Consider the following 9,839-nt stretch of genomic DNA (forward strand, 5'->3'; position numbering starts at 1 on the left):
GCAAAAGGGTGAAAGACGAAAAAAAGAAGTATCTGTAACATAACCTATATTGCAAAAAAAATTAAACGTAGGAATAACACTTAAGAAAGTAACCATTCACGCTAAAAGGCGACGTTGCAGGCTACGGCCGGGTGGTACATGCAGGCGCAGGCAGTCACGCAGACCGGCCGGGGACACGCACTGACCGGCGGCACGGCAGCCTCGATCTATCATCAACGAAACGCAGCGATGCGTAAATGCGGCGCGCGTTAACGGCAGGCCCTGCCCTGGCTGCATGTCCCCAGCCGCAGTACAGTCCATGCAGAGAGCACGCAGGCGGGCAGTTCTCTCTGTGACTCTGTCTCGTTCCAGCGGCAGGTAATTATTGAAGGCGACGTCGCAGGGGCTACGGGCAGTGGTACATTCAGGTAGTCACGCAGACTGGCCGGCGTCGAGCGGGGACAAGCACTGCCCGGCGGTTAACACGGCAGCCCCTGCCTGCCATGGCTGCTTGCATGCATGCATCGGGTACGCCCCTGCACCACTGCACGGCATGCGTGCCTGCGTGCATGCATCGCAGAGAGGTGCCAGAGAAGATCGAGAAGCAAAATGCTCCATCAGACTGATCGAGTTGTTCATTTTCTGTACGTCGTCGACGTTCCATTTTCGTTATGTTGGAACACCAGACAGACAGAGCGCGCGTACTGGCCGGCGCGAGGTGAAGAAGAGCCGGCCGGGGATCTTTGTCGTCTGCCTGCGACAACATGCCTCCAGGCTAACATAGGAGGTCTGTTTTATTCCCATGTCCATGTGGCAATCACATTGGTGTACCACCTGGTCTCACTGAGCCACCGTGCCATGAGGAGACATGCGAAAAATTCAGCGCTGACAAATACTACTACTAGCAGAACTGTACGCGATTAGTGCTAGTTAATTTATCTATACCCCCTCGTACCGAATGCGTACACGCAAACTCCTTCGACTGAACTACCTATCCACGCGTCTTTTTTAAAAAAAAAAAGCGATACCACTGTGCATAACCACATGATTCGGTGCGTTCTTATCCGGAGATATCTACGACCTTAGACATCGATCGATAGATGGACCGAATGGCTGTCAGCCGTTTCTTCTCAATGAAATACGCAGCTCTCCTGCGTTTTTTCAACAAAAAGAAAACAATCGGTCGAAGTCGTCAGGAAATGATCCATCCATCCATCCATCCATCCATCTGATGAGTTGACGGCGAGCTCGCGACGAACAAATTAGATCGGATACATACGTATAGTTGGATGGCTTACGTACGTATACGCGATGTGGCTAGACAAGTGGCTCTGGTCGACGTCACCCAACATTGCCCGCAAAAAATAAAGACGTCACCCAACATTTGGACCTAGCCCGTAGCCCCATCGACTCGCACCACAACAACAAATACTACCCCGCGCGCGAGCCCGCTTGGCTTGCCTGGCGCGCAACGGTCGATCGAACTCGAACCCGCACGCACGCCCTCGCGGGGCGCGACCGACACCGGCCGATCTGACCGAGTGCATGCGCCCACGACGTCCGCCACCGCCCGCCCGTCTCCCTTCCCGCGCGCCTTCCCTTAATTCCCCTTCGATCCTCGAGACGAGAGTCAAACCAAATCCACAACCCGAAGCGTGCACCAGGGGTCCAGACCCCTCCTCCCGTCCTCCGCCTCGCCGCCATGACGCTGCGCGACGGCGCCGTGGACCTGTGGGCGATGGCCGCGGAGCTGGAGCGGCAGTTCGCCGGCTACAAGCAGCGCCTGGCCTCCTCCGGGAGGATCAGCAGCCTCGTCGACGACGCCGACGACGCCCACGTCCTCGTCCTCGCCGCCGCCCCCGACGACGACGCTGGCGCCGCCGGTGGTGTCGCGGGCAACGGCCTCTTCGAGGAGGAGGAGGAGGAGGACGCGGCGGTCGGAGGCGTGCGGGGGAGGATGTACGAGGCGTACACGCGGCGGCGGGACGAGCGGCTGCGGTCCGTGTGGCGCGCGCGCATGGAGCGCAAGGAGGCCGAGGTCATGGCGCTCTGGGCGCAGCTCGGACGCGGCGGCGGCGGCCCGGCCACCGCGGACGACGACAACGGCGCGGCCGGAGAGGTAGGTAATTCCGTTACCGTTCGACCGATGACTTTTTCCGTGGACGTGTGTGGTCGCTGTCACGACACGTACGCGCGTTGCTGTGGGTTTCGCCTATCTTGGCCGACCCCTTCAAAGTAAACACACGTCGTTTTTGGACGCGTACTTACGGTTGGGCGTTGCGGCTCTGCGCACTCCTCCTCCAACGCCTGCGTGCTCCACACGATCGAGCTTGCGCTCGACCGGCCCATGCATTTCTATCTGAATTAACTGGTGAAAGCGATGCACGCTAGATAGTTCATGCATGCATGCATGCAGCCTAGCTATTTTGTTCTCTTGTGGTTTATGCATGGCGTTGATTAGGCGGTGGTTGATCCGTCGGTCTGGTTGCGCTTAACTCCATGTTGCACCGCCGTACGGCTGCACCGGCGGCAGACGTGACGTGACGCCCTCCGGTTCCTCCTGCCCGCCCGCCCTACGTGCGCTGTTGGCCAGACGACGACACACACGCACGCACCGACGTCGGCACAGTTTAGCCCAGTGCGTGCAACAAAGATCTTGTAACAAAAGTAGGAAAACAAGGGAAATCACGAGCAAAAATAAATAACTGCATGCACCTCGGCAGTGTCATGCCTCTGCAGTGCAGCGTCAGACGCTGATTTCGTGCGTCGTCGTCAGTAAAGAGGTCACGCTTTCGGCCTGACCACGATACGATCACCATGTTTGGCGGCCTTCTGTGTCCACGGTGAATTGAATGCGTTCATCTCGATCGTCCGCATGCGACATGCACACATAGCAGGAGTGGAGGGGCATGTAGAAGAACAGTCGCCAAAAGGAGGAGTCCCGCTCTGGCTTCGTGTCGGCTGCCGAAAGTTTGCGGCCTTCGTGCTTGCCATGTACAACAGGTACTTTGGACATGCTGTCGCGTCGGCCGGTCAACCCTTAGCCTGTCGCAGATACTGTCGGGTCACGATCAGACCAGGCTCCACCTCGATCGTGTCATCTCACACGTGTTGACTTTCAAAACGATTATCCTACCCAATAGGTATTCATATACTCTCTCTCAATTCACATACGTACAATATTATTCTGTTCTGAAAAAAATGTTTTAAAAGTAAATGTCGAATTTTTCTAATCCCGTGTGCTATTACTCGGTCGCTCGGGCGTGTTTTACAACATCTCCAACGGCAATCACCAAATAGACCTTCTCAAATGTCAGCCAGGCGGAGCCCTCCAACGGGCCAGACAAACCAAGAGGAGAAAGAGATGAGTGGGAGACATGGGCTGTAGAGAGATCTAGTCCAATTGGCAGTGGGTTCGGCGGACCGTCCCACTCTCGGTTCAGTGCATGTTTGGAGTATTTCGGACGGCGATGCAGCTGCTGGAGGAAGAAGAAGCTTGTGAAGATCCGGCGATGGAGAGTGCTTTGGCTGAAACCAAAAGATTACAAGCGTCTGATAAATATCTACATTTGCTATATCAAGATTACAAGTCTTGAACGAGCGGGAGGCGGGGACCATCGGGAACAAAGTGGAAGCTTGAGTGTTGTGGGTGTGGGGGCGAGGGAGGGGTTTGTCAAAACCAGGGAAAGGTCGGGTTAAAGGGATGGTCGAGGAGGGGTTGGGTGGACTGGCGAAGAGGAGGCTACTTGGGAGGACAGGGTGGCAAGGTGCCATGAGGCCAACTCCACCGCGTGACCCTATCCTGTCCGGCTCTGTCCGTTTGGGGTAAAAGGGACAAAAAAGGCGGCCCAGCGCGCGGGAGCAAACGGACTTTTGTCCGCTTTGTGTCCGCTTTCGACCCATTCCCGGCCCAAACTTGCGCCGGTTTTGGGGTAAAACGGACACGACGCGGACGAGCGGGACGCGCGTGCTTGTCCTCCCCTGGCCCGCCTGTCGGGGACACTAGCAGTCCCTCCGCTCCCAACGCTTCACCCTTTCTCCCCGCCCCGCCCCGCCGCCGCTATTCTCCGGCCGCCTCCTCACCGCGCAGCCCCCCGCCGTCCATACCAAACCACGTCTCGACATGGCCGCCACCACGCCCGCGCTTCCGCCGTAGTTTTGGTCGTCGATCAAAGGAGGTTTGGCCGTGGCCGTCCTTGCCGGTGGCAGAGTCGGACACGACTGCCGACGATGTACCACGGCGGCCGAGGCAGATTCCGACGAGAGCTCCAGAGCGGCCTGTAGCCGGCCGGCAACCACCCTGCTGCGTCGAGGTGATCATCGCGGCCTCTTCGCCACCACGACCGCAAGGTGTTCGACCTTTTGCTAACAAAGGTATGGACAATGGAGACGAGTTTTTCTTCCATCACTTCCTTTGTTCATCGGACGATTCGTCGTCGGATGATGACGATCTTGTGGTGGCTGCACTGGTCGTTCACGACCATATTCAACGGCAGCTTCCTCGGTACAGGGGGTCAGTCCCTGGCCGTGCTCCCAACCTGAACCGCAACAGGGAGAGAGGCCACGCCCTGCTCTATGCAGATTACTTTCCCAACACCCCGCTCTTCAGGCCGGATAAATTTCGTCGCCGTTTTCGTATGGCAAGGCATGTGTTCAATCGTATCCGAGAGGGAGTGGTTGCTCATGACCCATACTTCGAGTGCAAGACGGATGCCCTTGGCAAGCTTGGATTCTCCTCCTATCAGAAATGCACCGCGGCCATCCGCATGCTTGCATATGGAATTCCAGGCGATCTGGTGGATGAGTATGTGCGTATGAGTGAGACAACATGTCTGATGTCAATGTACAAGTTTTGCCAGGCTGTGATCGAGGTCTTTGGGCCAGAGTACTTGAGGCAGCCAACTGCCGCTGATACAGAGAGATTGTTGGCGACCAACGCAGCTAGAGGATTTCCAGGTATGCTTGGCAGCATAGATTGTATGCACTGGGAGTGGAAGAACTGTCCATTTGCTTGGCAGGGCCAGTACAAGGGGCATGTTAACGGGTGCACTGTCATATTAGAAGCGGTGGCATCACAAGATCTTTGGATATGGCATTCTTTCTTCGGCATGGCAGGTTCTCACAATGATATCAACGTGCTGCAGCGTTCTCCAGTCTTCGCGAGGCTTGCAGAAGGCCACTCCCCACCTGTCAACTTTGAGATCAACGGCCATCATTATAACAAGGGATACTATCTAGCAGATGGTATATATCCTCAGTGGTCAACTTTTGTGAAGACAATCTCGAAACCCCAAGGTGAGAAGAGAAAGAGATTTGCCCAAATGCAAGAGAGTGTTAGAAAGGATGTGGAACGTGCTTTTGGTGTGCTTCAATCCCGGTGGGGTATCGTTTGAAACCCTGCACTGTCATGGGATGAAGGGAAGCTTTGGGAGGTGATGACTGCTTGTGTGATCATGCACAACATGATCGTCGAGGACGAGCGGGATGAGAGTATCTTCGACCAAGGATTTGATTATCAAGGTGAAAATATTGAGCCCCTGCACCAAGACCCGGCTACATTTGAACAGTTTGCCCAATTCCACCGTGAGATGCGTGATTGGCACACTCATGTGAATCTTCAAAATGACTTGGTTGAGCACGTGTGGGATCACATTGGCAACCAATAGATGTATTTCTCCATTTTATGTTCAGTCAAGACAATTTTGATTTGGTTGTAAAACTATTTTATTAAAGACAATTTCAATTGGGTTGTAAAACTATTTTAATTTTCAGACAAATATTTGGGTTCGAAAGTAGTTTTAATGCAAATTTGGGTATTGGCCCTGACGGACAGAATGGGGCAAAAGGATGCGGCCGCGCGCTGGGCGCATGGCCACCGCATCCCAGGACAGGCTCGGACACGACTCCAAATCCTTACCTAAAGGGACAAAAACAGAACAAAACGAATGTCCGTTTGGAGTCGCGCGGTGTAGTTGGCCTGAGAGCGCTACCAGTCGCGGATGGCAGCACTGCCGGCATCTGAGGGCGGTTCTTTGGGACTAGACGAAGAAGATGGTTCAAGGGATGAAACCTCCATCCACACAGGATCCAACAGAGTGCACGATCTTGCTCTGACTAGGTTACTGCATAATAATCGCTCTCATAAATAGTCGGTCCGTTTTCTCCTTACCAGTAACTAGTAAGAATTAGGCCTAGTTTGATTGCATAATATTTTTTAAACCATGGTAAATTAAAACCTCATGATTCTAATGTCTGGCTAATGAATACTCCAAATTTCTAAAAACACGGATTTCTCGGTTTGGTTTAGGAAGGAAAAAAAGGTGAGAATGAAGGCCTATTTTTAAAATACTACCAAAATACAACAATATTGAATCTCGAAATAAGCTTGCGCCCCGCTATATTAATATAGCAAACACCCGATGCAGCCAACGATAGATGCTGGGGCAGAAGCAGCACAATCACGCCCCCCAAAAAAGAAAGAGATAATACAAAAGGAACAAATGCCGACAACGTCGGATCAACAAAAATGAAGAAGCCTCGCGACCGTTGCGTCCACCGGAGATCTCCCACCAACCTCCTAGACTTCGAAGCGCCGGTACCAATCAACACCTCCAAGAAGGGACACGACGATGATGACCCTGCTGCCAAGGGTTTCCTACGGTACGCGTCAAGGAGAAAGGAAAGGTGGCACCCGACGCCCTCCAGGAAGGTCCAGTGGCACCCTCAGGCGCCACTGCGTCGGTGTCGGACATGCCGATAGGGATTTCTCCCAATCCCAGTGATCACCCCGGCGCTCCTGAGCACGCCACCAACCGTCCAACACCCTGTGCCAACACGGTTTTGAAGCCTCCCACGCTATCTCATCACGGCACCGTGAAGTGGGGCCTGCACAGCGGAGAAGAGGAGCCAGGACTAGGGCAGCAGCACCGTCGGCACGCGGGAGGGCCCAACCTTCACCGTCAACGGTAACTGACCGGACGCAACAGCAGGAGCATACTACAATATTGAAGATATCATAATTTATAAAACCATTGTATTCGTCGATGTCAAACACATCAAAGTTTTTAGAACTTTCATTTCTAAAAATATCACGGTATTTATAAAACTCCAAAACTACTTTGCTTACAAATGGAGCCTTTATTTTCGTAAAAAATGCATAATAAAGACGTGTTTGCACTTGTATCCAAAGTTGCATCACCATTTTGCACCGACCGTATTGTACAGAATTAACTTTGGCTCCACGGTGCAGCAGGAAGGCGAGGACGGCGGCGAGAGGAGAAGGAGCTCCGACGTGGCTGCTCCGGGCATGGTCTCCGGCAAGAAGCACCCGCGTACCAGGAGGAGCTTCTCGTCGGCCAACCTGGTCAAAAGCAGCCACCCTGACGTCGGGATACGGCGCGCGGTCTCGCAGGAACCACCCGAGCCAACGGCAGGCACCGACGACGGCGCCGGCAGGAAGCATGGCCAGCGAGCCCGGCCAGTGACCGGCGCCGCGCCGAAGCGCAAGGCCTTGTCGGGGAGCAAGGGCGCCTCGGTGAAGGAGCACGGCTCACTCAGGAAGGCTGGCCCGAAGCCGAAGCCGAAGCCGCCGCGCAGCTTCCCCCGGCCATCCAGCTCCGGCGGCATGGAGGGTGTCAGGGAGGCAGCGCTGCCGCAGAACGCGAACGTAGCTTCTTCCCCAAGACCGTTCTTCGCGCGTGACAACGGCACTGGCACCGAGAACGCGCGAGCCGCCTCGCCGGCATCAGATGGCGGCGAGGTAGTGGACAGTGCAGCTCCAGCAGTAGATGGCGACGAACCTGAAGCGAAGAATGGAGAGATCACCAGCGACCCGGAGAGACGCGGTGCCGAGGAGATCGTGGTGCTGTCGCCTGAGGCGAAGCTTGGTAACGGAGAGATCACCAGCGACTCGGAGACCGAGCCGAGCTACGTCTTCATCAAGAAGAAGGCTGTCGTCGAGGAGGAAGCCACGATCCTCTCTGACGCATTGGCTGGACCAGGATCTGAAGAACCACATATCCAGGTCAGGAATGGCACAGACGAGGCGCCGACGGCGGCGAATGCCGAAGAAGCGCCGGCGAGGGGAAGCGCCGACTCGGTGTCCTCCATGTCAGGCCGGGTCTCCGCTCCCAGCAGCCCGCCCTCCTGCAGCTCCCGGGCCCAGTCCATCGAGAGGCTGCTCGGGGAGGACGCCGCGCTGCTGCGGAAGAGGCGAGAGGACCAGAGCCCCAACGGAGGGAGGAGCGTCCCGGCGGTGTCGACGCCGGGCAGCGCGGGGAGAAGGGCCTACGGCGCGGCGCCGACGACGTCCCCGAGAGGGACGGCGATGGGGTTCAAGAAGAGGTTCCTGAGCTTCGGGAAGAAGAGCAGAGGCAGCAGGGAGGGCGCTACCACGGTCATCGTCGACTGCAGCTCTCCGACGATCGACGACAACGGCGCGAGCGAGCGGTGGCGGACCGCCGCCGACTCGATCAGGCCCAGGGTGCTGGGCTCCTCGTCGGACGCAGCCTCCGACGACACGGATCAATATGCCGCCTCGCCACAGGGTAATGAAATGGAATATTTTTGTCACACGTTCCTCTCGTCATTCATTTACACTGACAGACAGATTCATAGTTAATTTTGTGCCGATGAAATGGAGAAAGTTTCTGCAGTTTTAGCCGTGGCAGATTCAAACTTCATTTATACCAATGAAATTAGAATATGAATATGAATTACTAATTTGAATGTGATTTCCTTTCTGACGGCTAACGAGTTCTGAATGTTTCTGCAGCCTGCTCTCTGCAGAGCCTCGTGGCTGCTGCTTCTCCTGCAAAGTCTGAGCTGAGTGAGATAGTTCCACCGGAGAAATCACCAAAACGTAATTGCTACTCACTTGTGCTGATGATAATAAGATCTTGATCAATCACCATGGCTTTTATGTCTGTTACTCGTTCTTGAATTGCTGATGCTGTCTGATTTTGTTGCTGCAGCTCACCGTTCGTTCTTCTCGCTCCGGTCCTTCAACTGTGGCAGGAGCTAGCTGGATTAGTTGAAGGGTTTACCGTATAGCCGCCACTGTAAATTTTAGGAAATTGATGAAGTTGGAAAGAAATATATAGCTGGGGTTGCAGCCTAAAATCTTCTGAACTTTGTGCTTCAGGAGCTGATTGGTTTTAAGAGCACATGTGAAATATGTTACTGTTCGTTGATGCAGCGCATCAGTCTGTGCAGTGATAAACACATTATTTTAACCTGGTGAAACAAAGTGTCTGTAGATTGTGTTGTGCTGAAAGTATATAGTATGTAGATCACTCGTTCATTTTTTACCACTATGCTGAATTGCTGATGTTGTTTGATTCTGTTGCTGCAGCTCATCGTTCATTTCTTCTCGCTTTCGGTAGTTCAACTGTGGCAAGAGCTCCAGCTGAACTGACGAGTTTATCATATAGCGCCATTGTAAATTTTAGGAAATTATTTAGGATGATTTGAAGATTGCTTACCATGTCTGCCACATTGTAAATTTTATGAAATCAAATAAGAAAGAAATATCTCGGTTTGCTGCCTGAAATCTTTTGAACCAGAATCAGCCCTTCGTCGGCAGGGCCAGGAGGGCGGCAACCCAAGATGGTAAGACCCCGTGTACCTTGATTATAACTTCGCAGTGACAATCATGATCGAATTTGTTGACACACAACAACCAATGCTGAAAGACCACTCTTTCATCTAAGGATGCCTAACCGCCGCACCGAGCATTCGGCAGCGGGGGGAGGGAGGGACACTGCAAGGTGGGTGGTTTATTTGGGGCGAATGCCTCTTGAAGTAATGGAGGTGTGTGAAGATAGTTTCAAGGGAAATAGACTTGATGAGCAAACTGCCAT

At 54.0% G+C, this 9,839-nt stretch overlaps 1 protein-coding gene across 2 annotated transcripts; it reads left to right on the plus strand.

The window, feature by feature from the left end:
• Window positions 1-1,420: 1,420 nt before the first annotated feature.
• Window positions 1,421-9,452, plus strand: LOC123128644 (dapper homolog 3-like). Of its 2 annotated transcripts, none has more exons than XM_044548714.1 (4): window positions 1,421-2,098; window positions 7,229-8,525; window positions 8,753-8,839; window positions 8,952-9,452. In XM_044548714.1, exons 1-4 carry the CDS (start codon window positions 1,682-1,684, stop codon window positions 8,999-9,001), a joined length of 1,851 nt encoding a protein of 616 aa, XP_044404649.1. In that variant the 5' UTR covers window positions 1,421-1,681; the 3' UTR covers window positions 9,002-9,452. The 2 variants fall into 2 exon arrangements, with proteins under 2 accessions (XP_044404649.1, XP_044404650.1); XM_044548715.1 differs by having other exon boundaries at window positions 7,232-8,525; window positions 8,952-9,450.
• Window positions 9,453-9,839: the final 387 nt, after the last annotated feature.

Source organism: Triticum aestivum, chromosome 6A (genome assembly GCF_018294505.1).
Source record: "Triticum aestivum cultivar Chinese Spring chromosome 6A, IWGSC CS RefSeq v2.1, whole genome shotgun sequence".
Lineage (NCBI taxonomy): Eukaryota > Viridiplantae > Streptophyta > Magnoliopsida > Poales > Poaceae > Triticum > Triticum aestivum.

What these genes read in the sequence shown, in the direction of transcription:
- LOC123128644 (XM_044548714.1), top strand. Translation starts at nt 1,682, where the DNA reads ATGACGCTGCGCGACGGCGCCGTGGACCTGTGGGCGATGGCCGCGGAG. An exon ending in ACAACGGCGCGGCCGGAGAG is followed by an intron (nt 2,099 to 7,228) that starts GTAGGTAATTCC and finishes TCCACGGTGCAG; the next exon opens with CAGGAAGGCGAGGACGGCGG. An exon ending in ACCGGAGAAATCACCAAAAC is followed by an intron (nt 8,840 to 8,951) that starts GTAATTGCTACT and finishes TTGTTGCTGCAG; the next exon opens with CTCACCGTTCGTTCTTCTCG.